Source organism: Numida meleagris, chromosome 4 (assembly GCF_002078875.1).
Source record: "Numida meleagris isolate 19003 breed g44 Domestic line chromosome 4, NumMel1.0, whole genome shotgun sequence".
Taxonomy (NCBI): domain Eukaryota; kingdom Metazoa; phylum Chordata; class Aves; order Galliformes; family Numididae; genus Numida; species Numida meleagris.
The window spans coordinates 85,183,722-85,210,653 of NC_034412.1; the positions used below are offsets into that span (position 1 = coordinate 85,183,722).

General features: G+C 42.8%; 1 protein-coding gene across 1 annotated transcript; it reads left to right on the plus strand.

Moving 5' to 3' along the window:
- On the plus strand, window positions 6,049-26,797 carry LOC110398729 (neuron-specific protein family member 1). Its single transcript, XM_021396643.1, has 5 exons — window positions 6,049-6,189; window positions 6,596-6,746; window positions 10,218-10,334; window positions 20,179-20,289; window positions 25,386-26,797. Exons 2-5 carry the CDS (start codon window positions 6,618-6,620, stop codon window positions 25,584-25,586), a joined length of 558 nt encoding a protein of 185 aa, XP_021252318.1. The 5' UTR covers window positions 6,049-6,189; window positions 6,596-6,617; the 3' UTR covers window positions 25,587-26,797.

A 26,932-nucleotide genomic window follows, 5' to 3' on the forward strand; every position in this document is an offset into this window, starting at 1 on the left:
GGTAGCTGGCTCATTCATTACTTGTTTTGCAGGACCCCTCTTATTTTTCTTCATAATTGCAATTGTTTTAGTCATTTGATGTGAGTAGATATTTTCTCTCTCTTCTATCTGTAGTCATTTAAATATCTTTTTGCATAAGAAACATATTTAGGAGCTGCAAAACAACACGTGTGAAAACTGCCATACGCAATAGTCAAAGTTGTTATGAATTTAGGCTCCTCTGTTATTTCGCTGTTTTTTAAAACTTTCCCCATTATCCTGCATCCTTTTCCATTCATTTTGGAATTTCTTCTCGTTATTTATATAAATATCGAACAACTTTCCTGAAGTACTGATCTAAGTCATCAAAAGCAAGCTTTAATTCCCCATGCCTCAGATTCTAAGTGTTAAAATGCAGAGCTGATCTTGACAAGCTGTGGCTCCCTTGCCTCTGCTTTCCTGAAGCCTTTCAGTTTCCCCTGTAAAGACCAAAATACCCCAGAATCATTTGCTGCTTTTGGAAATTCCAGTTGATGGTGATAGAAGTGAAAATGAAATCCTCTTGGAATTCTGTCACAACTGCAAATTGCATGAAAGAGCATAGACACCAAGACACAGACATTTGAATTTTCATGTACATTCCAAAAAGCCTGAATGTGTTGTGTTTTTTTTGGTTTTTTTTTTTTGTTGTTGTTGTTCTGGACAAGTTCTATTTGCAAACTGAAATACAGTAATCTCAATGCCATATGCAAAAACTTAAATGGCAGCTTTTGAAAAGTTGCCTCATTAACCTGAGGAGTTTCTAATTACAGTGAGATGTAAAAGCTTTTTTCCTGCGCTATGTAGAATTTTGCCCTAGCATTTTTTTTAAAGATACCCTGCTGTTAAAATAATTTAACTGCAGTGCTTGAGTATAATTTGTCCTATATTTCTTTTGCTTTCTCTGAGGAGTTACGTAACTTCTTCACTTCTAATGACTTTTCCTAAATATACACTGTGATGTTATGTTACGCACCTCCTTTGGCTCCAAACCAATTAATCTGAAGTGGTTCAAGGCCAAAGAGAAGGCTAGGATTGCATCCTGGCGTTCCTGGTGAAAGGTTTGTTTATGCACTTTTTGTTTTAAATAAATGGTTTGGCGGTTAAGTCAATCTGCTGTTGAAATTGATCTTATCTTTTAAATTCATGTAATACTCTAGATTAATAGAGGATCATTTGGGTATCTGTGTGGCCTTGCGTAACTTAGATGCTGTTTAAAATCCATTTGTATAATAGCCAAAACATTATTTTGCTTTCTGAAATCAGATAACTTTAGCCATTTAAATAACTGTTTAAATCATAAGTGGGATTAACCCGGGAAGAGATCAATCTGAAGGGGCCACAAGATTTCTCTGTTGCTGAAGGTTTCATATAATTTTTGAAGACTATTACTTTGTTAAAGTGGACGAGTGGTTTGTCAGCTTGTAAATACCAAAGAAGAGTAACATTCTTATATACAAGAAACCTCAGATGCTGAAGAGATAGACCACTTGATGCTTCAACTTAAATAAACCGATAGGACACCTGACAAACAACAATAGGTAGCACTTCTTTCTTCCAGCAGAGTTTGTCCCTTTTCATGAATGCTTATGTTGCACAAGCAATTGCTGCATTGCACTGCATCAGCACTGTTCTTAATCCTGATTTGGAAACATTAACTGATAACTTGACAAAGCGTGACACATGGTATGTTGAAGTGTTTTCAGCTGCGCTAACACAATACATTGTAATGGCTCCAAAAGAGCCATTTCGGTTGATTGTGTCAATAAACTACAGCCCACAGGAAAAAAAAAAGAAAAAGAAAAAAAAAAAAAGTGGCCAACCTGAATAAAGTACTGTCTAATCACAAAGAATACGTTAACGGTCAGAATTTTTTTTTCCCCCTTCTTAGAAAAAAATATTTTGCAGAAAAAGCCCTGTAATTTCTAGAGCTTTTGCCTCTGATAAATCAGAAGCTTGGTCCTATGGTACTTAACCAATTGACATTTCCTTCATTTTTGTATGTATGAAACTCCATGGTTCATACTTCTGCTACTGAAGGAAAACTTGGCACGTTTTCTCAGTGTGGATCAATACACAGGCTGTCTCACGCACTTCATCTTTCTCCTGCTTTTGTGGGACATATGCCTACTGTTTATAAAGACCTCCGCATCATTTCCTGGACCAAGTGCCAGCAGACACGAGGTTAGCATTACTTCCTGTTTTTTATTCCACATTTTTTTCATTAGGAAGAACTACATCTTCTTGATGGTAATGCAAAAAAGCCTGCTTTCTTAGGAGGGCTGATGATACATGCTGAATCCTTACCTCCCTGAGCCCATTAAGGTCTCAGACTAAGTAAATCAGGGTACAGTTGGACTTAATGAGACTAGCCTCTAGGTCATCAATTCTGTGTGCTGGCTGCTTTTTCCATTGCCTATATACCAGTCAAAACCCATGTGGTGCTATCTTGTATCCTCAGAGATCACTAACATAGATAAAGATTGCAGTCCACGACTCTTAAGTGCCTCAGCAAGGATGTGCTTTATTTGTTAAGCACCTGGAACTTCCTGAGTTATTCTTAGAAAGTAGAGATAGGAGGACAGTCCTTTCCCAGAATTATAGCTCACTGATAACCACAGCAAAATGACCTACAGGAGGAGCCCTGGAGGAAAGAGTTGTACTAGTTTTGAAGATACGTTACTTTCCAAATATTTTTTACATTAATATTTAGTTTTCTGCATCCTTAAGGCAGCAACTTCTGTCTGGGAAACATGGTAGTTTTCCTAGAAGAAAAAAAATGAGAACTTACTAAAACACTGGTAGCAAAACTGTGGTTGGTTATTTGCTTTCAGAAATGGAATCTTCTTGACTGCTTATTTCACATACCCAGTGAGTGGAGATGCTAAGCACAGATATTTGTGTGGCATGCACAACTTCTGCCTTATTATCATATAGAGGGTGGATTGCACTTAAAAGGAAAGACAGTAAGCTGTTCAGAGAAGTATCAAGTGGCAACAGTGCAGTATGGAGCTGTGTAATAGGAAATGCTATGTAAGGATTTCTCCATAAAACTAGGGAACTGGTTAAGTGGCAGCTAGTTAGTTCCTAAAAGCCAGGTTGCCATTTCAGAAATGCACAGCACCAAAGAGAGGAACAACTTGCACCATTGATGCTCTGTCCAAAATTTTCCTTTTCTAAATGAGCACCTTGTGAGTATGCTCAAATTACTGATGAGGCATTTTTGTCAGTAAAGGGAGGAATTTACCTCCATTCATCTTAACCTGATAGTGATAGTTTCTCAGGCACACGCTTAATACCCAGTGGCCCATTGCTTTGGATGATCTTCAGCCAGCAGAAGTGCCCAACAATAAAATCATGACAGCTTAAGATGAAAGGACCCAGTCAGCCAACTTGCTAAAACATTTGCTGTGTTTTACTCCCTATAGTACGCTGTCAAATGTACTTCTGATCATCATTTGAACTTTTGATGTCGTTTGGATTCTGAATGACTTTGGCTTCATACACAACTGAATAGATCACACTCACCCATCCGCTGGTTATTCATCTGGTCGCTTCAAGAACATTTATTTGTAAGACAAGGGTACTGCCAAAATTAAATGAATTGCTTCTTGTTTTTGAAAAACCCCTTCAATTCCACTTAGAGGTGTAATTTTCTATATAAAATGAGTAACATTTTTTCCTACTTAACATATCCGAGTATGATTTATGAATTGTTCCTCAAGTAAGACAAGCTTGTTTTACACTTTATTTACTCCAAACAGAATACTGATGGGAGAAATAAATGAGACAGACAAGAAGATCCATAGTCAGGGACGCTTTATTCCCCAGCTAGCAACAGAATCTGGGCCTCTTGCATCACAGGCTGCTAACCTCAGGGTAAAAAATAGAAAAAAAATTAAAAAGATGGAATGCATTTTTGATGTGATAACTGGAACAAACATAAGAAATCTGTGTGTATTGAAAGCTAACATGCTGGCTGTATCTGCCAGACACATGGGTCAAGGTGCTCTGAATAATCAAGACTGCAAAAATAAGGCACAGAGGGGGATGTAATTGCTGCTACGCTTATCATGATTGGGTAAATGCTCTATTTCAGAGTCCTTTTCTTCTCAGTGTCATATGATCAAGAATAAAACGGTACTGCTTGCTCAGTAATTAAAGAGGCAAAACAATCAATTTCTACCTTAAAAATGTTTTGCTTGGGTTTGGTAGTATTCAGTTATACATTTGAAGTGTGGTATTCCATTGAGGACATTTTAATGAATGGTGAGCTGTTAGCCATTTTTCTCATCTTCCAATAGGTTTATTTCTCTGCTGCAAAAGCATTTCTCCAGCCAGCAGGTTAACCAATCAGATGTACTTCCCAGACCTGTGCTGATGACACTAGCATTATCCATGATGTTTATGACAAAAAAAAACAAATCCAGTGAAGAAAAATCCATTTGTTTTGTGCCCTCTGAAAAAGAAAGGAGAAAAAAATAATTAAGTATTTGCCAAATAAAAAAAAAAAAAGGAAAAGATATTACGGGAACCAGAGCATCTTTAAGAGAGGGAAAAAAAGAAAAAAGAATTCAAATGTTGAAATTAAGATTTATTTTGGTAGCAATGGGATGTTGAACACATTTTTTTCATTAACTCTACACCAAATTCACTGAAACTGAATTCAAGTTTCATTGGTATGCTTAATACCCACTGAAGAGTCTGCAAGAGAGCCAAAAAAGAGTGGAGATTCCTAACGTGATTTTCAGACAAAATACAATTCTTACATTAAAAACAATACTCATAAAATGATACTTTTTTTTTGAAACAAACAAGGAAACATGACAGTTTTGCTATGCTCTGCATAGAAAATCCCAAATTCCCATTAAATACATGAAATTCTGACTCTGAGGCAGAAGGGCTTACTCTGGCATTCCCCATCTCTGTGGACACCACATGAAGAAAAAGTTGCACTGATGGGGCCTAGACACCTTCTGTTCCACTGGCATGGAGCTGCTGCTGCCAATCATGGATCTGCCTGTGTAAAAAGTTGGTTTCCCTGCTGTTTATAAGCTCCCCTAAAGTACTAGAAGGGCATAACGAGGTGTCCCCGGAGCCTCCTCTTCTCCACAGTGAACAAGCCCAGCTCCCTCAGTCTTTCTTCATAGGAGAAGGGCTCCAGCCCTCAGATTATCTTCACGTCCTCTGGACCCACTCCCACAGCTCCATGTCCTTCACATGCTGGTGGCCCCAGGCCTGGACGCAGTGACAGCTTGCTCCAGGCAGCAAAACAAAGAACAAATCTCTGAAAACACACAAAATTAAAGGGCTGTATGAAACCCATATGGTTTTTATTCACAGCACCCTACCAACTGGTGTGACAATTTCCTCACTGGGGAGTCAAGTCGGGCAGAGGCAGCTCTGCGCAGCGCAGCCCGGCTCTGGGCCCTGCACCTGTTGCACCACCCACAGCCCTTCTCCCTCTGTGTGCTGAATGGATGCACCTGGAGCTGCAAGACGAACGTGCTGGTTGCCCTGGGTTATGGGAGGCAGGAGAACAGAGAACGTGAATCACTTTTTATTTATTTATTAGCTCATAAGATGTCCTCTTCGCCGGGGCTGAAAAGCTCTGCAATGTGCCTCTGCCCTGAGGCCAACGTCCATTCCTCTGTTAGAATTTTCCCCCTCCTTCGGAGAGACGAAAACCCGTCTCATGCTCCCGAAAAGCACATTTGTCCTTCCCCTGCAAGCCTTGCTGGAGTACAAGAAACAAAAGGCGACAGCCTAAGGACAAAGCCAGCGACCGGCGACAAACAGCCGGGGCCCCGCTACGCGCGGCTTCTCCTCCCCAGGGCCGCCCCGCAGCCGCACCCAAGGGCCGCCGCACCGCGCGGCTCCGCCAGGGGAGGGGCGCGGAGGGCGGTGCAGAGCCGTCCCCCACCGCCCGCTCCACCTGCTGCCGCTGCGCCAGTAGCCGGCTGGGGGGAGCGCCTGCCCGCCTCATCCCCGCGGGGCCCCTTTGTGCTGCTCCAGAGCTGCCCTGAGCCACGCGGCGGCTGCGTCACGGCGCTGAATCTCTCTGCCCGCCGAGGGACAGCCGCCGCCTCGCCGCCCGCTCCGCCATTGCTGCGCGGGCCGCGGCGGAACGACGCCTCGCCGCCCCCCGAGGAAGGGCCGGGAGCCGCGGCGGTGAGTGGCGGGGCGCTGCCTCGCCGCCCCCGGGGGGGGGTCTGGAGGAGCGGTGCCGTGTGCGGGGCCGCCATGGCGGGGGGCGCCGGGCGGGGCCGGGGCTGGGGCTGAGGGTGATGCCGCACCGCGGTCGCTGGGATCGTGGTAACGCGCGGCGGTGGCTGTGTGCTTTTTTTCTTTCTTTCTTTCTTTCTTTCTTTTTTTTTTTTAAGCGGTGGTCGTAATTCTCATTTACTGAGACGTGTTCAGGTCGTAGAGACCAGCCCGTCTGTGCGTGTATGCGTGTATCGCGATGTGTGTATCGCGGTGTGTGTCGGCGGCTCTGAAAGGGGCTGGTGCACTCCGGCTCTCTGACACACCGCTGTGCTGTGCGTTTTTCTCTGTGTGTGTGTATGTCTGCTTGCAGAAAACCCCTCTTTCCTGGAAGAATGGTGAAACTGGGGAATAATTTCAGCGAGAAGAGCACAAAGCAGCCCCTTCTGGAGGATGGCTTCGACACCATCCCCCTGATCACACCCCTGGACGTCAATCAGCTCCAGTTCCCACCTCCTGACAAGGTACAGTGCCTTCAGCTTCCACCCCGGAGAATCACACCCAAATCTCGGGCAAACAACAAAGAATGGGTTATGTGTGGCAAGTGGCTCGGGAACACCGGGCAGTACACCATGTTCTGAGCAGCGTCAGCCTCTCTGGGGAGCAGCGGAGCTAACTGCAACCCAGCGGTGGAGATTTACATTGAAAAGTAGTGGGGAATGTGAGCATTTGTGAGGTATTTGGACTTCTGTATGAAATACAGGAGCAGACAAATGCAAACTGTTCCGTGCTGTATTGTCACAGCCCTTCTCACTGTCTGTCTCGTTAGTGTCTGGAAGGTGCTGTGCACTCTGTGAATGAAGGGAATTTTCCCTTCCCAGAAAAGCCCCCCAGCTGGGCTATAAACACGGCTTTGTCTGCAAGATGCGCATAGGCAGACTGGTCCCAGAGAACTTCCATGTTCCCTTTGCTTTGGTAGAATTTCCACCAGCCCCATGCAGCCTGAAGCACTGGGATGAGAACAGATCACTGAGCTTCCTGTTAGAATCATGGAATGGCTTGGGTTGGGAGGGACCTCATAGACCATCTGGTTCCAATCCCTCCACTTGGGCAGGGTTAGATCAAGTACTAGATCAGGTTGGCAACTTATTTGGCCCTAAACTTCCAAATTATGCAGGTGCTCCGTGGCTGGAAGGGACAGCTCCAGGTGCTGCTTGCAGGTTGGAAGGGAAGCATGTATCCCACGTTACTCATCTCATGGCTTGAGTGCTAGGGATTCAGGAGGATGACAGTAGTCCATAAATATATTCGTTTCACTCAGATGTTTCAGTAAGGGTTATTATGGGTGGGGCATACAGTGGTAGGATGCTTTTTCAGATATTTCAGTATCCTATTTCAGTAAGATACTTACTGAGGTGTTTTTCACATGCATCTGGCAAAAAAAAATCTTTGTGTTTTTTGTTTTAAAATCCAAGGTTTAACTGGAAAATGATTGGGAATATGTTCCTTCTGGTTTTTGGTTTTAGCATTGTGTCCTCCAAGAGCTCAGTTCTCCTTTTGGATAAACTGATGGATATGTGTTCCTCATAGTTAAAAAATAAAAAAATCGCGTAATCCTACCTCAGGGTAAACCATTTCAGCTTTTCAAGTCTGCCTCAGTATACTGAGTGTTACTTGTAGGCACTACAAACACATTTATGACCTCCATTTTAATTCCTATCAGCATCGTTGTGCTGCGTGTGGTGACCAGTTGGCAGGCATAAATACAATAAGCCATAACAGCTGTTACAGAGCCTTAGGGCCCATTTTCTGTCCTTGGTTACATGGGTGTAAATCTTGTAACCGAGGACAAAATTGCACCCTAAGGCTTTCAAACAAGTTAAGTCTGACTGTGTCTGATACGCCTGCCAACTGGTGACTGTATAGAACCGATTACCGAGAGCAGCATCCAGAGGAATCTGTTGTGTTACCGTGCCGTTAAGCGGAAGGCTGCATTAGGGCCTTGTGGGATAATAGGTTTACCTTGAGTGGAGCGATGGTAAATACAGGAGGCTCTGTGCCTCCCAGCTGCACCTGCTGGGAGCAGGTGGAGCTCCTCCTGCCTCCACAAGATTTGCCTTCAACATCAGCAAATGTACACCTTGGCTTGAAACTTAAATAAAGGGACATTCGATTGGCTCCTCTGCGCTTTCCACTGTCTGTTGGTATGGTAGCTTTCCTTTGGTTTTGCAAACGAGGAAAAAAATAGAAGCATGCACTTAGTGGTCTTATTGGCTTCCTTCTGTGAGATGGTTAGTTGTGTCACTGTGTCCTTCCTGGTTGCTACAAACACAAAGGCAGTAGTAGAGTAGCTGATGTGACAAACAGCAGAAGTGTTGTCAAGATTGACAAATGGATCAAATTCTGAAGTATGAAGACTCTCATGTATAACAAATAGGAGTACGTCCTTCATACATCTATGCTTATTATTCACTTACAAGGCTCTGGTATGGCAGCGAAGCATAACTTCTTGGGTAGTAGTGACTGTAGTGCCAAGGATTTGATGGATTTGACAGCTTCTAAATTAAACGGATGAACTGATTTAAATTCATATTTAGGTATGTTAAACAAAAGAAGACATTACATAACCAAGCAGATAGAACTCTGTGTTCAGTGTCAGCTGAAAGTGATTTGAGTTGCCTGGGAATTATGCAACGTAAAGAGGGAAGAAGTATAATGTTAAAAAGACGTTCCAGACCGTTTGCTTCCATGAAGCTGTTGGGTAATTGAAAAGTAACATAGTTATCTTATTAATTATAGCCCAAAATAATTTAGAAGCTACTTTCCCTATGTTCTATGTCTGTGTGCTGTTATAAAAGTATCCAATAGGCTTTGTGCTACAGTCACACATTGTAGATGCCATCTCAGAGAACTGAGGAGAAGAGAACCCAAAGGTTTAATTTCAGTAGCTGGCTACCTTTAAGCATATCTTAATTTATCACAACTTATTACAGTCTTCATTTATGAATAGTTGCCACTGATACCATTGGTTGCTCCCAAGACAGCATCTGGTTCTGAAAATTTGAAAGCGTGAGGTCTTGATATTTGTTCTTTTCAGCAACAGAGAAAATTGGCCAAACCTTAATAGTGCTGCAAGTACAATAAACTGCACCCTGTTTTGTCTGAGGTACTTTGAAAAACAGATCTGAAAAATTGTAGAAGAAAAAAAAATGAGGCAAATAGGTTAGGTATGTGAAAATTCCGTACGATGAGAATGCCTAGGAGAGTATTCGAGGCACGACTGGCACCATGAGTATTTTTGGAATACAGGTAAGATGCTAAATGATAGTTTGGGGAAGTAGCTCATAGCGAGGAATAATCTGAAATTAAAGAGCCTTGGGCATTTTGAGAAATCTCATTATCACATCAGGTTTTGTGTGTACCTTGCTGCTAATAACTCAGAGGTTAACTGAGATGTTAAAAATTACAGTGCTAAAAGCTTTTGTCTGGCATGTACCAAATTGCATCTAGCTAGGTCATTCCACTTTTCTGAAGTTCAGAATCCTGCTGTTGGAGAACGTGGTTATGGAATATGCTTCTCCTGGAACAAACGGAGATGGCTTTTTCCCACTTTGGACAGTCTGAAAGTTTTGTGATTTGAACTAAATAGGTGCTTGCAGCACAATAACAGAACAGCTGAAAAAATGGAACGTTCCTGGAAGTGCTGCATAGCAAGTCCTCCTTTAGGTCCGTCAGAAACTCTGAGAGAATTTTGTTGATTGCTCTGAAGAAAGTAGACAGAAATAGCTAATAGCTTGAAGCCTCCATGGGAGAATTGCACAAAATGGGGGAGAAAAAAAACAGCGTTAAGCAAAATGTGCTTGTAGGCAAATAAAAGAGTAAAATAAGGTTCCCGTGGTTTGTTTCATGCTATTCCAAACATGGCAGGTGCACCTGAGGATGTGCTAATAAGGTACTGACAGCTTTTTGATTTTTTTTTTTAACTTGTTTTAAAGGTTGTGGTCAAAACGAAAACAGAATATGAACCTGATCGCAAGAAAGGAAAATTCCGTACTCCAAAAATAGCTGAATTCACAATCAGCATCACCGAAGGGGTTTCAGAAAGATTTAAGGTAAGCAATGCAAGTTAAGTATGTTAGTGACTCAGCTCTGCTCCAAGAAATGCTTAAAATCAGTTGCTGATTGTAGTCAAGACTGGTTGTAACAGAGTGGCTGTTCGGGGCATAACTGGAAAACAGAAGAAGGAATTTAGTGTTAAAATACATTATTATGTATGCCTATATCCAATGGGTATTTAACACTTGGAAGCAAAAGGAAGCCCTATTATATTATTGGTTCTAACCCTTCCTAGAAGCCAGTCTTGGGGGCAGTGCCATCAGCGTGTGCATTTCACAGCAGGGCTGACTGGGGCCTGTTGAGGGGCACACAGGCACTGCTTACGGCATGGACGAAGCTCCTGTTGAAGGACAAGAACCACAAGAGTGTATGCTTAATTGTTGGCTTACTGTTTTTCTCTGTAGCCAAACCATTCCCTTAAAAGCATTGCCATTGTCCATTAAGTATTTTTTATAGTGAGATATATGACTTGGCAACTTACGGATGCATACAGAGCCCTTCGCTATCGATGTTGTGGTCCAGTTGCATCATACAGGTTGATGATGACTGTTACTGGGAGATGGCAGAGCAGCGAGAATCTGACTCACATTTACTCGTTTGTGTCCACACTCTTCTTATTCCCTTGGATAGTTCCAGAGGAAAGCTGAGAGCTCAACTGATGCAAGGATTGAATTGCCAATCCTACTTCCCACTGGAGGTCAGGTTTTCTTGCGCTGCACAAGTAGAACGAAGCAGGAAAGTTAGCCCTTCAACTCATACTTTACTGACAGTTTTCTTAATGAAAGAAGACTAGTTTTCCAGTGCTGTTAATTTGGCATCTTACCCAAGGACACCAAAGCATTTTGAAACAGCAGGCAACCACACTATTCAGTGGACAGGTACAGATATGCTTGGAAAGCGTTACATTTAGTCTGAGGAAAAACAGAAGGTTTCAGTAAAGATGTCAGTTCTCTTGGTATTCCTAGAATCACAGAATGGCTTGGGTTGGAAGGGACTTTAAAGATTGTCTAGATCCAACCCCCTCTGCTGCGGGCAGGGATGCCCCCCAACCAGATCATGCTGCCCTGGGCCCCATCCAGCCTGGCCTTGAACGTCTCCAGAGATGAAGCACCCACAGCTTCTCCAGGCAGCCCGTGCTAGGGCCTCACCACCAGTCACTAAGAGTAATCCCTGTCCTGCTAGGGGATGATGCATGCAGTATGGTTGGGTAAGGTGCAGATGGGCAGCTCAGAACAAACAGGACATGTTTGTCTGTCTTTAGTATGTGTCCTGGTCAGACTAATGTGATCTGGAAAGGCTACCACTTTGTAGCAGAGGAAAGGAGAATGTGTTGGATTTGAGTGTCCTGCTAGGACTTCAGTTCCAAGCAACTGAGCAGAACCACTGTCTGCAGAATTCTTCACTTCTCCACTAGCTGCAGGGACTGAGGGTTTTCATCTCTCAAGCATTAAATTGTAGATAAGGAAGGATTCTGAATATCTGAGCTGCATCTAAACGTTGTACATGTTTCTCTGTAGATCTGGGTTCTTTCTGTCTTTGTTGGGAGTGCTGAGCAAGTAAGACCTTGCTGAACAACAAATAGATAGCTTGTCATGCTGTTGGGTAGTCTTTTCTAATTTGTATATCTGAAGAGTCAGAAGCCTAAGCGTTTTTATGTTGTGCTTTTATATACCTTTGGATGGCATACTTAAAGGAAAATGTCTCTTAGATACTACTTTATGATGATCACTCTGGGATTAATCTCATACTACAGGGTTGCTAGGCTTCGCTGCTAGGTAACTACTGCATCAGAGAAAGGTTTCAGTAAGATTTTGTATCTCTTGGGAATTGCAGGATGATTCACGCCGGCTGTAAGTCGGCTTTTAAAGGAGGGTGAGGGGGCTGACCGATTAGGAAAATTGAGGCTCAGGTAGCTGAAAACAATAGTTTCACGCGGAACATTCAGGACCTAAAAATGTCCCTCAATCTCTACATAACATTTTTAGAATTGAATCGTGCTGCCTGCATCATTTTAAAGAGGACTGACTAGTTCTCTTCCAGGGACAGTTGTCGTTTTCACCACTCCCAGTAGTAAATATTTCATGAATAATTGATGCAGTTTTATAAATATGTAGATGGAAAGTGCTGATTGTGTGAGGTTTTCTCCTGGGTCCTTATTAATTGTGAGCTGTCGTGTTAACTGCTGCTGTTGATTCTGAGAGAGCAAAAGGATATTTGTTTGAAAATTAAATATTTGCTATAATTATGAAATGCATTATTTAACTGGTAGGATATTGACTTTGGCTTGTGTTCCTGAAAAAAGCTTCAGATGCTGTTTTAATGACTTTAATATTGTGCATCGCTGATGCATGTTTGCCACAAGACACAGGGCAAATGTGCTAAAATAAAGCCAGTCGGTTGTCTTTGCTAATATTTCACGTGTATTCCAAGATGTAGTTCTTAAGTAAGGACAAAGCAGATTGCGTTGTTGGGATTCAGCAGTGCAGATCATCTAAAGCTGCGCTGCTTGAGAAATTACACATTGTAACAAATGAAGCCACTCCAGCACGTACATATGTCACATAGATCGTTTGTTGTTTTAGCAGCTGGGGGAATATGCAATTATAAAATGTATTTTCTGCATTCAATCCACATTACCACAGTTATTACAACAGAGCTGAGAATGTTTACAAAGAAAACTGCAAGTATAATTTTCCTGTATGAAGCCACATTCTGAATTCAAATCAGAATCTGTCATAGGAGTGGGAAGGCTTCCTGATTCTGAGGTCGCTGTAATTCAGTTTTATGGCAGTAACCACACCAAGGGAGATGGCACTTTGTACTGGAGATTTTATTTTTCCTTGAGAAATAAGTCCCTCTCCTGGTCTTCTGAACAGTGTAGAGAAATGGGGGGAGCTGGTCCTTCACTTTGAACAAGGCAGATTTTCCTCTCCTGTAAATTGTCTGCTGTACAGAATAGAACATGGCTGGAAATGTCATTTCAAAGGAGCCTTATGAATCAGCGTGTAGGAGAAAGCTGTTTCAGGCACAGATGGATGGTGTCAGTTGACCAAGGCCAAGCCTTTGCCTCCACTGAATGGAGCCACGTTCTTCCAAACTCCCGTTGAGTTTTGCAGCGCGATGCGTGCCCTGTTGTTGGGAACTGACAACTGATGGCTGCACACAAGCACACCAATTTCAAAAATTGTCCATTGTATTGAACATTCAGAAGTATTTCCAAAGCAAGCATTTCTGTTTCCTAAGAAATTTAAAGCCCTTAAACAAATGCAAGCTGCAGTGTGCTTTAAGCCATGTGATTTGTACAGAGGCAAATCAGTTCTTCAGACTTTATTACTAGCATCTGTATGTGTATGTAGCTGCAGAACCAAAGCCTAGAGCTTACTTCTGAGGCAGGACCACACAGGGCAAGCCATGTACTGTCAAGTAGCAAGCATGAGGTTATGGAAGAGGAATCAAGACATTCAAAATTAGTGTTCTCAGTTTTACCTGGTTATTTTAATTAGGAAAAAAAAGTGTACGTAACTTGAATTTAAATCTTCCATGATTGGTCTTACTCAAAGGGACATCTTTTAAAACATGCTTCTTCTGCCTCAAGACTTAGTGACTTGTTTTTCTTAGTAATAATTCTTACTGCAAAAATAATTGGACACATAGAGAATACTCCTTTGTCAGTTTGTGTGATTACTCTGTGTTGAGTGGCTCTTTGCTTCCACTTAAAAAGCTGTTAAATGCACGAGATGTCGGCCCATTCCTGTGCAGGAGCGCTTCCTTCAGCAGTGCTGCGTCTGTCACCCAGTGCTGGAAGGATGACAGGTGCTTACTGCCTGGCGTAGTGCTCTTTTCTTCTCTAGAGCTGCTCGCAGGATTGAAGAGTTGCTCACTGCTATAACAATTTGGCAGGCTTTGAATTTTTCCTTTTATTGCTTTAGGCAAGACAAAAAAAAAAAAAAAAAGGAGATTCTTCTTTCAGTGTAACTGTTATTTTTTTAAATGATGTAAATAAAGGCAATGTATTGCAACTGTCTTTATTCCATTTTTGTAGTTTCTGATAATTCCATGATAAGACATTGACAATGCTGCTAATGTATTGCCTGAAAGGATTTCATTTTTACAGTCAGAGCTGGCAGACTTAAGTGGGTAACGCCCAACAGCAGCTCCCCTGTTCTGAGCCAGGTGTCCTGTGCCATTGTATCCCATTAGAAATCCTTTTCTTGGAGCAGAACTGGTGACAGAAGATCCTTTGGGTCTCTCTAGACGATAATACTTGCTGCAGGTAAGGAAAGGCTGTGCAACCTTTTCCAGCCTTTCTCTTGGCCCCGGTAACCCATTCCATGTCTGTACTGGAAAGTAACAAGGCTCCAACTTCAGGAACACAGGATGTCTTGGACTGCTTCCTCAAATCTCCATAGTTATCAAACTAATACACTATGTCTGCATGATGGAGGGTGATGGGATGTTGCCATGAGCAGTAATGTTAAGCCACAATGTTGCTTAGACTCTGGAGGCCACTGCTTTGTTATCTGGTTCTGTCTAACAGCATCTCCCTCAGGTTTCATTAATCAGCTCCATTGCACACTGGCACTGTCACTGCTAAGAAGCACTGGGTTGGAATTAGATGATCTTTGAGATCCCTTCCAACCCAAGTCATTCTGTGTTTCTATGTGTGTAGTTTCTTTTCAGTTACTTCCCTTCCTGAATATATTTGCCTTTCTTGCTGCTTCTCTCAGTCATCTCCAGGTAAGCATCCACACCAGTTCCTTTCCTCCTTGAGGAGTCTTTTGATATCTCCGTTTTCTGTTGCAGTCTGTCCCAAGGCTGTCATCCTTTCTGAGATAGATCCAAGTCGTGCAGCTAAACATGACATGTTGTGTTAGAAATATCCTTCTGAAAGCAGGCACCTGGCTGCCTTTTGTGTCACCAGCCATATTGTATATGAATGTATAGTCCTGTAGGGGGAATGGGAAGTTGTACCAAGTAGTTCTGTACAATCTGGACTGCTCCATATCTGAATGTGAATCAAATAAATGTTGCATGCAGATATGTCTCTCTTTTTTTTTTTTTTTTCATATTGCCATTTTTCTCAAACTTCATGATTCTTATTCCTTACGTGTATTGTTTCAAACATCTTTCATGTAAACTTCTAGGGACAGGCCTAGGTAATAGCAAAGAAAATCATTTTGGAAAAGCAAAAATGTTAGGGGAAATGGAGAGCTGCCTTCAGTATTCTCTCACATGCTGGTAGAGTGCATTGTATGCTGGAGAGGCAGGATTTAGTGGAGAGAGGTGAAATGGAGGTCACAGCCATTTGCAGGGAAGTAAGCATGATGTTTTACAGAATTTTAGTCTGTGGGATGTAGTCAGACATAATCTATTGTAATTACAGTCTACCTACCTAAAATTCTCTTGTAGTTTAAATTGGATAGCAATAATCTTAATTTCCTGCCCTAAACGGTTGCACAGAGTTGCTGTATTTCATCCCAGAGGGCTCTGTATTTCACTGGTGAGCAGAGCATGAATTGGTTCTAAATCACTTGAGATGAAAGGTGCTCTATAGATGCATGTCCTCACTCGTTGCGTTTGGTGCTAGCACCGAGTGCGTGCCTAGGGACAAACCAGCCTCCCAGGAGGCTGCAGGTGGAATAGGCAGAGTATAGATGTAGAACAAAGATGAGGTGTGACTGGGTTCCAGAGGCTGAGCAGTGAAGATGACGGCACGTGTTGTTAGTTCCACTTTAGTTCCACTTGTCATAGTAATGGCAGTGCTCCTAGCTGGGTTTGTGTGCTTCCTGAAAGGTGCCTGGTGGAAAAGAAGGCAGTGAAGATAAGCACAGTGAGAGTGAATTAATGACAAAAATTCAAGCAAGAAGAGGAGACATGCAGAGGTGTGTGGAGGTTACAGCACAGGATAAGAGTTGGCATCAAGAGGAGACGGGGGGGTACAGGCAGAACAGAAGGAGAGAGAGAGGGAGCTAAGAGGAGCAAAACAGGCAGAATTGTACATGCCTTGAAGTTTGCAAGTTCAGAAAGGGCCAGGAGTCAGGAGAGGGTCTGAGGCAAACCAGCACAGTTGGTGCAGCTGATGCATTTTGCTGTAACGTTCTGGCTTGATGAAAAAGGGAGCACGAAAAACGCTGGAGGAACGAGGGACGAGACTGCAGCAGCCAAGCGGAGAAGGAAATACAGCTTGCAGTGTTACACAGCTGCAGCAGAGCAGGATGGGCTGGTTGGGAAGACCTAGCAGACCCTGATGGTAAGGCCTTAGCGGGAGCTGTGCGTATGTTGGTGTAGTTGTTGGATCTGGTGAACTTCATTTGTTGGGCTAAATGCTTACAGAGTCAGAAGATAGGGAGTTTTGGTGTTTGCTTTTTTTTTTTTTTTTGCTGTAGGTACACTTAGTTCATTCATTAGTCATCTCTCATTTCGATTACTGTAATGGCTCCTGGCTAGACGTTGTCCTTCTTCTGCTCTTCACTTACAATCTATTCAAAAATCTGCCACGTACATAATATCTTGTCATCTGTTGTGCTCACTTGGTTCTGCTGCCAGATCCCCTCACAACTAACCTTAAAGGGCACTCTCGAGATGAAAACAAGGCTACGCTTTGCATTACTGGTTGAAAGAAAACTTCTTTCTGCTCCCTTCTAGTTATTTTAAAAGCCTGTCACCCGTGTAGTGTGGCAGAGACCTTGGTGTTCAGCAGAGTGTATGTAGCAGTGAAGGATCACAGTAATTTGGAGGACTTCTGCTTCCACTGTATAGGTCCTGCTCTCTGCCAGCCGGCTGCCTCAGGTGGAAGAGATGCAATGTTCCCCTGTAAGAAACAGGGAGCGGGGCTGTGTGGATGGCTTCCTCTCCACCCTGGAACAGAAGGTGAGGGTGGGTTGCTGCTAGTGCCCCTGCAGGAGGAAGGAAATAATTGTGTGCTAGGTTGTGGCAAGTAGACAGATTTGCTGTGGAAGAAAGCAGTAAGTGTAGGTTTGGTCAGGCTTGTGGTCGGAAGAGCAGCTTGTTACCTTCTCTCTTTCTGTGCTTTCACTTGTGAAAGGGAACTGGAAGGTGGGCTTTGCTGGGTGAGTGGCAGGAAAAAGCAGCAGCCTGGCTGGGGTATGGACCATCAGCTGTGGGCTATGAGAGTGAAGGAAAACACCTAGTAGGAGGAAGAGAAGGATTTTATAAGAGAGAAGTGAACTGGATAAACAGGTGATTGGGATCACCTTGGAATCCACTGATGGATTTCTTTCATATCATGGGCACGCGTTACTTGTATCCTTAAGGGTGGTTGGAGAGGAGAGCTTCTGTTAGGAAGGAGACAAGAGCTTACTTGATTAGGGATTTGCAAATGGAGTGTGATTGCAAATTATTGGGGATAATGAGAGAAAAAATTTACATGCTAATACCAAAATTAATAACATTAGGAAACTGTTTACTCCTGTCTGTGGAGGAGATGGGTGGGAGCTGAACCAGTCTGTATTGCAGCAATTGTTTGTTTGGTGTTCATGTCACAGAGCTGTTCTCCTGCATAGAGCAGACTTTCTTGAAGGCCGTGTGGAATACATCGTGGAGGGCATGGAGGCCTTGGCAATAATCCCATTGGAATTTTGTTTTCTCTTTAGTACCTCTTTTCCCTTTCTTCTCTGTGTCATTTTCTAAGGGAAAGAGCAGTGGTCATCAGAGTGAGTGGGACAGTGCAACATGTACTTGGAGTCAGAGGGTTGTAGGTTGGGAAGTGAGCGATCCCAAACCTGCAGCTCAGACTGGGCCATGTGGGTGTTTGTTGGTGGGATGGCTGGGAGGCACAGGAAGGGGCTGCAAACAGCTGTAGGAAAAAAAGGGAGAGGCATGATGAAACACGTGAGAAGGGCCAAGCTAGGGCATGGCTTGGCAGGGCTGGCAGGTGTGGGGGAGGAGGGATGTTGGGTGCTACTGAACTGGGCCACAGAAGATGATCAGAAAGGAAGATGTGCTTCGTTTGGACTCAGGCGTGACATCCTGAGCCATGGCTGGCAACGCGAGGTTGGCAAGGCAGAGTTGTCTATCCATGAGTAACAAACTTGGAGAAGGCTAATTGGATTTGAAAACTGATGTCAGTTGGCGGTTTTCAGAGGGTGATTAAGAATATGATTTTTCTTTTAATCCAGCGTCTGTTCTGAGAAACTGAAGATGTTATTATTAACCAGGAAGGTCACTTGGTCTGTGTCTCATTTAGATTGGCATTGTTACATTAATATTTACATTTATTCTGCTAATTTACTTTTTGATCTGCGGTTCTCCCTGCCCTCTCCTCTGGCCCTCTTTTTATTACATTTTTTTTCTTTACTTTCTATCAAAAATCCTTAGCTTTAGCAGCACACTACTTCCCAGCCTTGTTTCAGCCAGGAAATGTTGCTCTCCCTATTGTCTACGTATGGTGAAGTTACCTTTCTCAGCAGGACAAGTCCCTAAAAGTTCATCTCAGTCCTTCAGTGTCCCAGACCCACTGCCACACACACAGTTTGTGGTGCTGCAGATGATACCAGTTCGGGGTTTTATCAGAAAGGGAAGGTGTGGTTGGTTTCTATCTTTATTTTTTCACCAAGAGACAGAGCTGCAATTTTTTGGTGGCTTTCTGAAGTAGCAGGTTATTACTTTTCTGAGGTTTTTAAAATTTAGATACCACTGTACGTTGTTTTGATTCATTAATCACATAAGTTTGTTTCTGTTTATTATTTTCTTATGCTGTGGCCCACCTTGGCTTCTTTCTACATTGCAAAAACAAAGAAACAACAAAAAAAAACCCACAACAAAACACTCAACCACTTTCTTATTCTGCTCTTCTGTAATTTCCAGAAGTTACTCATTTCTGTGTCGGTAGAAGTTTTAGAATAATAAAGGCAGACATCTGGGACAGTCCCCCAGGTAACCAGTGCTCTTGGCTCAGCTTACACCCCCTCAGGTTGTGTCTCCCATCTCACCTAAAAGGCTGCCTGCTCTCCAGCTGCTCAGAGCTTAATCCTGGGAAATGTCAGCTTGGCAGCGATGCTGATTTCACATTCAGTTTAAGGTATCTCCTGTTTTTGCTCCAACACAAATTCAGGACAAGAGAGGTACTTAAGGACACGGTGAAGTCAATGCCACACACGCAATGCAATCTGCGATGCATCGATTTGTAGAACAGATGTACCTGAACTTGTCAGGGCTAGCCCCGTGCTGAACACGCTGTATTCTGTGCAGATCTGGCAGTGACTCCTGTGCAGTCATTGTGTGGTGAAGCAGTACTGGTTCAAACAAGATGTCTGAAGGAATATTGATTGGTTTACGTGTGGGCTACTGGTGTATCCATACATTCATAGCAGGTGTAACAAACTCTTAACTAACAACAGTGGGCAGACATTGCTTTTTCCTTGCCCTGCTAGAAGCCCTGTATTATTAGGATGCCACCTGTGTTAACTTTTTGGCATCTGACTCCATTCTTAGATACAAGGAAAACCAACGTGCTTATCAGCTGACAAAAACTAGATATACACTTCCATCATCCAAGTACTGAAAAAGCAGCACACCCAAACCACCTCGATGTGTCTTTCTGGCCTCATGCGTGCCCTGAAAAGAAAAGCAACCAAAAAAGCCTGGCAGCACAGAGGCAGTGGGCCACTGACCATTATCATCTGCCTTCATCTGTGCAAAGTAGGAGGTGGAAGCACTCATGCTCCTTCCCTGTTCTCCCTCCATGATTAAGTAGCCATTTTTAGCCTTTGCTCGATTTTCCTGTAGACTGCTTTCATAGCTGGCTTTTGCTGCCTACAGTAACAGCAATATAATAAGCAGTGCATTACTAACATGAGCATGTTGTCTTTCTCTTTACAGGTAACTGTGCTGGTCCTTTTCGCCCTTGCGTTCTTAACATGTGTTGTATTTCTGGTAGTCTACAAGGTTTACAAGTACGATCATACCTGTCCAGAAGGATTTGTTTTCAAGGTAAATTGTGCACGCATTGTAGAAAAATAGGAGAGCATGTAATATTCCCTGTGCTGTTTTCTGCATAGCCTTTGTGAAGTTATGCTGCATTGCATGGAAATTCATAGCTGTTTTCAAAGCTTAGAGTGCTTTTAGCTATGTTTCTTTCTGCTTAATTTGTAACGGAGGTTGTGACTACCAGGCAAATTTCACACTCTCGTAATTTTAGTAATGTAAACATTGCAAAAACATCAGCACTGGTGTCCTTCAGTCCTCCTTCACCCAAAGCTGTTTGAGCACAGCATTCTTTCATTGGGTCGTGCAATTAAATGTTGCATGTTTCTCCAGATTCGTTTGTCATAGGAAAGGAGAGTGATAAATCTAAAGACCTGGAAACTCTGGAATATATATCAAAGAAAGTCTGAAGTGATGGTCTCATTAAGAGTAGAAGAGTTACCTTATTTTTATAGAAAGAACTCCTTGTTCTAGAACAGCGACCTCTGAGCCCTGCTGCCACAGGCCAAAAGGGATGCCAAAAAAGGGAAAACGCATTTATTGGAAAAAATACTTCTGCTAAGTGAAAGGGGGGCTGGGGCTCACTTAATTCTTACAAGGTGGTAGTGCTGGCTTCTCAGCTGTGATCTGAGCCGGAAGTCCAAAAGGCAGTATTGATTCTCTCTGCTGAGAGATGTAGCAGGGTTGAACTCGGGTGTCATGAGTTAAGAAAAGCAGCAGTGATTATGGCGTTCTTCCCTCTAATTAAGATTTTTTAGTCACCTAATGAACAAGATAGGTACCCAGAATGATTTTCAAAATGATTTAAGAAAGAATGGCTGCTTCAGTACTTGTGACAGGTCCCATCCAGGAGTTTTGATTCAGTTTTCCCTTGGCTCAAAGACAAGAGGTAGGTGGTTAGGACATCTGGCTGTAACTTGGGACACACAGGTCTTGGTTCTGCTGTATTTCTTGTGTTGCTGCAGACAAGTTCTGAAACCTCTCTTTGCCCCTGTCTCAAGGGATGGCAGCCTTTTGTTCAAAGCTTTCTCTTTAGATATATGGACTGTTTGTTCCCCCAGAGCCTACCTCGACGTGATCCCGACTTGACAGGAATGGCCAGTTATGTGCTCCCGTCATCATTCTAGTGCTGGTCTGCTGCTGCTTTGTCCTTTCTCACCATGTCTTCCCGTCCTTTGAATTGTTACATTCTGCCTTCTTCAGCCTTTTCCTTCTAGCATCACAAACATTTAAGAGGAGAACAGTTTTCTGAGCTGTGTTTCAGTTGCGTGGTGTGTGAAGAACCATTTGATCAGGTGTCTCAGGATCCTGTCTGAAACCCAAGTTAGGGAGAACTCCCCACAGCTGGTGCTTTATGGTGCAGCACATACACAGGGCTGCATTGCTATTGCTCTTCCAGTGCTGGGTGTTGTGAAGGCTGCTTCCTGGATGCTTGACAGCAGAACGCCAGGAGGCATGGCTTCTTTGGTCATGTAATTCTTGAGAGTTTTTTACAGCATAAACATGTTACCAAATGACACGAGGCCCAGAACAGCAGTGCTGACATGAATTTGTATTTGTTGCCTGCATGTCTTTTTTTGAGAGAGTCTGTAACATCAGCTGGCATGGCTTGGCACAGATATCCTAGGATAGATGAAGCAGAAGCCTGTGGCTAGCTGCGATCACCTTGTGACCAGCCTCTCTGTGGACAGACTTTGTGCTTCAGGTGCACTTAGCGATACTCTCTGGCCTGGCATCACCAGGCTTTTGACACTGATGTTGCTTGTTAAGGGTAGATGTGTCCTGCCTCAGGAAGCCTGGTACCATGGCAGTCTCTGAATATAGGCCGAGCTACTGCAGCCATGAGTCAGATTTGCACTTCTCTGCCTTGATGCTGTCATAAACACAACAGTTCCAAAGGTTTCAGTGTCTTCAACCTTTTTGCTGTCCTACACATACAGGGCTTGTAAGTGTAATTAAAAAGAAGCTTGTTTTCCTCTGTATAACATGCTTAAACTGCCTGAGCTGCAAATTTGTGCTTGCTGAAGCTGACGCAGACATAGTACTGTCATGGCGTGGGTCCCTCTGCAGTGCTCTTTCTGGCTCATGGTGCGACTCCATGGAGCTGTCCTCAAGGACCTGAGCACACTCAGATCCTGGGGAAACTCCTCCAGAGCTTCAGAGTGCTCCATGCTGCATCTCTTACTCTTCCCTTTCATTGCAGAGGCACTTGCCTTCTGTCAGACCAATGGACAGTACAGCAGAATCACTTCCATGCATTAGAGATAACACCATCATCTGTTAAGTTTGGAATTACTGACCCAGCAAATACGAGAGAAGATACTATTGTGGTGTACTGATACCACTGGGCTCTTTATGTCAGGTGGGACAAAAGGAGTCATCTTAATACAGCCAAATCTAAATTGGCAACCAGGACTTTCTCTGCCATCAGAGGCCTTAACTCACAACTAACTTCTGAAATAGAAGGGCGAGGAAAGAAACAGGAGACTGACAACTCACTCTGGAGCATCCCAGTTTCTCCTCACAGCCTTTGTTGTTACTTCTCACACTTGGAAACCAGTGTTGAGGGGGGGGGGGGGGGGGGACAAAAAAACAAAAACAAAAAAAACCAAAGCTTAAGCTGAAGGCTAGAGATGAGAATCAGCACCAGCTCTTTCAGCTCAGTAACTCCTGAGTGTTGCATTGCTTGCCTTGATCAGATGTTAAGGAAAGGAGTTGTCCTTGGGCAGCACAGAAGGAGCAGAGAGTGAAAGGGGAGGCTTTGCTCGTCTTTTCTAGAAGCATAAAATCCTGGGAGCAGAAAATTTAGTCAAGGTGGGAACTCTGCTGTGTACTTCTTCAGGTTCTTCTGTCAGCTGTTGTGGAGTTTTGACTACAAAAAATAACATTACTGAGTCATTTTGCCCGTTAAAAAGCAAATTGCTTCTTTTAAGTAACAAAAGATTGTGGCTTTTTTTTTTTTTTTAGACTGGCAGTAATCTTGGCTTGTCTTCAGCACTAACAATTATATTCCATTTGCTTGAATTTCCTTGGCAGATTTAATTAGATCAATGGATTGTGTTCCTTCTCCCATTTTAAATATTTAGAGTTGTGACTACATCCTCTGACTGGGTGAAATAATCACTACAAAGAGGTCTGCGTCTAAGTGCTTCTTAGTCATTTTATCACATCAGGAGCCGTGTCAGTTATCCCAGATGAAGCACGGATAATGCTAACAGAAGATGGCACGGTGAAGTAGGTGAATGTGCACACCACGTAGCACTGTGCCAGAGTTGTCCTCTGTGTTCTTGAAACTTAGGCTTGCAGCTGACACGCATGGATGTGGTCGATGATGATGAGCGTAGGGAAGCCTCTGTGCCTTACAGAGTGCGGAACAGCCACAAGTCTTTGCTTCTCCGGGGTTAAATCCTGCCTGCTTTGTATCTCCAGTTCAAATAAAACTTCGGGCAAGTGTTGCCATGGCTGCTATGTTAGGAAAAAAAGACGGTAAGCTGAACCTGGTTGGAAGTGGTAACTTTGAATGCTGGTGCCAGTGTGACGCGCATCTAAGCTTCTGTCACACAAGCAGGTGTGGGCTGATGAGTTGTTAACTGCTGGGAGGACTGTTCATCTTGTGACAGCCAGCCTTCCTTCCACTTTGCCATACGACTGTATTGTATTCAGCAGACAAGCAGGTTTGTAAGACTACCCACAGGCTGATAGTTTTGGCAATGTTCTTTTATACTATTCACCTCAGTGTTTTTAGGATGCAAAATTTATTTTATCTAAGACTGTTTGCTTGATCTTTTGCCCACTCATTCAGTGCTAGATGACTTAAAACATCTGAAACAGTTGTTATTGGTGTACATTCATAGTAAATGTGTACACATATGAGATAGATAGCATCTGGTCATAAAAACCATGACAATTTTGTGTTTTTGTGCCCAGAAATTTCCAATATTAAGATTTCCTTGCCAAGTTCTCTGAGAACAGCAGCAGTCCTGTGTCCAACACCAAAGACTAAAATTAGTAATACTGCAGAAGATCACTTGTTCTGAAATGATTCAGCGAAGAAACAATTACAGTCGTTGCTTTTCCTTGAGCTGGTATGAGCTGCAGGTGCTCACTGTGGATCTCAGAGTGGTGCAGCACTCTGAGGTCTCAGGCAAGAGTGCTTGGCCTGGCAGATGTGGCAGAAGAGCCACATGCCCTTCTGGAGCAAAACTTAGGGGGTCAGCAGGATCTGTCTAAATCATTATTGCCTTCAGTGCGATTTGCTGCTTCGTAGGCTTTCACTGCATCGTCACAGGAAGGGATGCTCAATGCTGCCCACTGTACGGACACGTTCACTTGGTTTTCAAGATGACATCAGAGTTTGGCTCCTACTTTGTATTTAACTGTCTAAATTGGGTAGTTCATTTTCAGAAGCTCTGAGCATCGGAGTTTCTGAGTAGTGCTCTTAAACTTCTGGGAAATTAAATAATGTAGTACCACAGCTAAAGATAGATTTTTAAAAGCCTGATCCTGGCTTCATCTTTCTGAAAATCAACAGTGAAGTATTGTGTTTGTGTGTGTATACACAGCCGCTGGGCTGCCCACAGTGTTTTCCTGATATGTCTTATTTACTAGGCTGTAATATATATGTCTTATTTATTAGGCTGGCCCTACCTTGGCACCAGTGTATTTGTATGAATTTCTACCCCACAGACTGACAACTCTGTATCAAAGTGCATGAAGATAATCTAATGCTAGAATGCAGAATCTGTATTTGTACACTGACCACTTGGAACTAAGTGGGAAGGAAAAAGGAAGAAAAAAGTAAAATAAATCTGGAACAAGAGGCTGAGTACTTACTCCTACAAATTAATTTGGGGCATGCAAGTCTCTTGTCTGTTAATTGTTCTGGAATACAGACAGAGTGGCCTTTCTGGCAAATGCTCTGTGAGCTCTAAGGATTACAGGGAAGAACAGTTTGAACGCATTAGGACAACACTGCAGTAATTGCTGGAAGTTGCATCTCGAGTCACAAAGTGAACGTTTGCGTAGACTAAAAGGAAAAGAGAAAACGTATGGATTGTGCATGGGACTGCATTTCTAATCTAAGTGATGGATTTTCTTTTCAGAATAATCAATGCATTCCAGCTGGGTTGGAAAACTACTACTCTGAACAAGACTCCAATGCTCGAGGGAAATTTTACACAGTCATAAACCACTACAATCTGGCCAAGCAAACCATCACGCGCTCAGTGTCCCCGTGGATGACAGTACTGTCAGAAGAGAAACTGTCTGAGCAGGAGACTGAAGCCGCTGAGAAATCGGCTTAGTAGGATAAGCTAATTATTAACACTATGTCATTTGAAGGTAACTAAGGGACTTTAAGAAACTTTTCATTGAATATAATTATGGATAATTTAGAGGTTACTCATGTTTATGGTGCAATTGCTTCTGTTTGCTGATACTGCTTTGCAAAAACAAAACAAAAACATGCTGCAGAACATTCATGGGCGCAAAACAAGATGCGTATCAGCATTGCTTTAGAGCTTTGACACCGTTTTCAATGTTTAAAAAAAAAACAGATATGTTCTTGCAGTTTATTGGATACTGACAGATTTATTCTCTGGATTTTCAGGGCTTAGACCTTAAAACGTGTTCTGTTGTCTGAACTGATATTTTATTTATTAATTTTTTTATTGTTAGTCATTTTGCAAACTGAAACACCACAGCCATAACTAGAGTGATCTCTTGTTTAGCTGAGAGCTGTATTTACTATTTAGTTTTGGCTCAAGCAAAAATGATAATCAGCACTGATGCCAAGGGCATAAAGTAATGACTTGTATGGAGAAAGGAAAAGAAGTGTCAGGTAGCATTTTTCTTACGTTTTCTTTACTGTTATTTATTTGTAAGTGATAATGAAGTTCTCTGCAAGAAGGCATGCTCAATGTTTTATTATTGCTGTCAGCAGGATTTAACTGCATTTCCACTGTGGCTTTAGCATCTTGGTAAGGATGTGCACTGAAACACAAACTAGATAGACACTATGGAAAAACACAGACAATTCTAGTGATGGATGTTGAGGATAGCATAAGAATATACCCTTAAGGATGTTTGAAAGAGAATGCCATTTTTTGATCGTACTTCGAGGCAGAAAGCCTATTCACAGTAGATGTAGCCCGCTACGTAATTTGTTGGATGCAGCAGAGAGAGCGATGTATCTGAATTTTCTCTTTAATTACATTGACATTTACCCTTTTTATAAATGAGAGCTTTCAGTTCATGTATGGTTTGTGGTTTGATACTTTTTAAACACAAAGCATCAAAGCAGTAGCATCTCCGTAACACAAGTGGCTGTTTGAAAGGTCCATGTGAAACTGAGTGAAGAGTAGAACTGTTTGTGTATGGCTCGGGATGGGAAAAGATGTAGAAGAACATAGTATTGTGGATGCACGTTAAAGTTCCATTGTAATTACAAACTTACCTATTCTTTGTGTGAAACCATGTTTTCATTTTTATTATAAATCTTAAATGCATTACAAAAGAAGGCATCATTAATTTAACAGACAAGGGCGTGAAGTATCTGAGCAAGCAGGTACCCTTTCTTTTTTCATTTTACATAAATGCAACAACTTCTAGAGGACATGTCAAAAGTTCCCTTAGTCGTAGAGACTATACA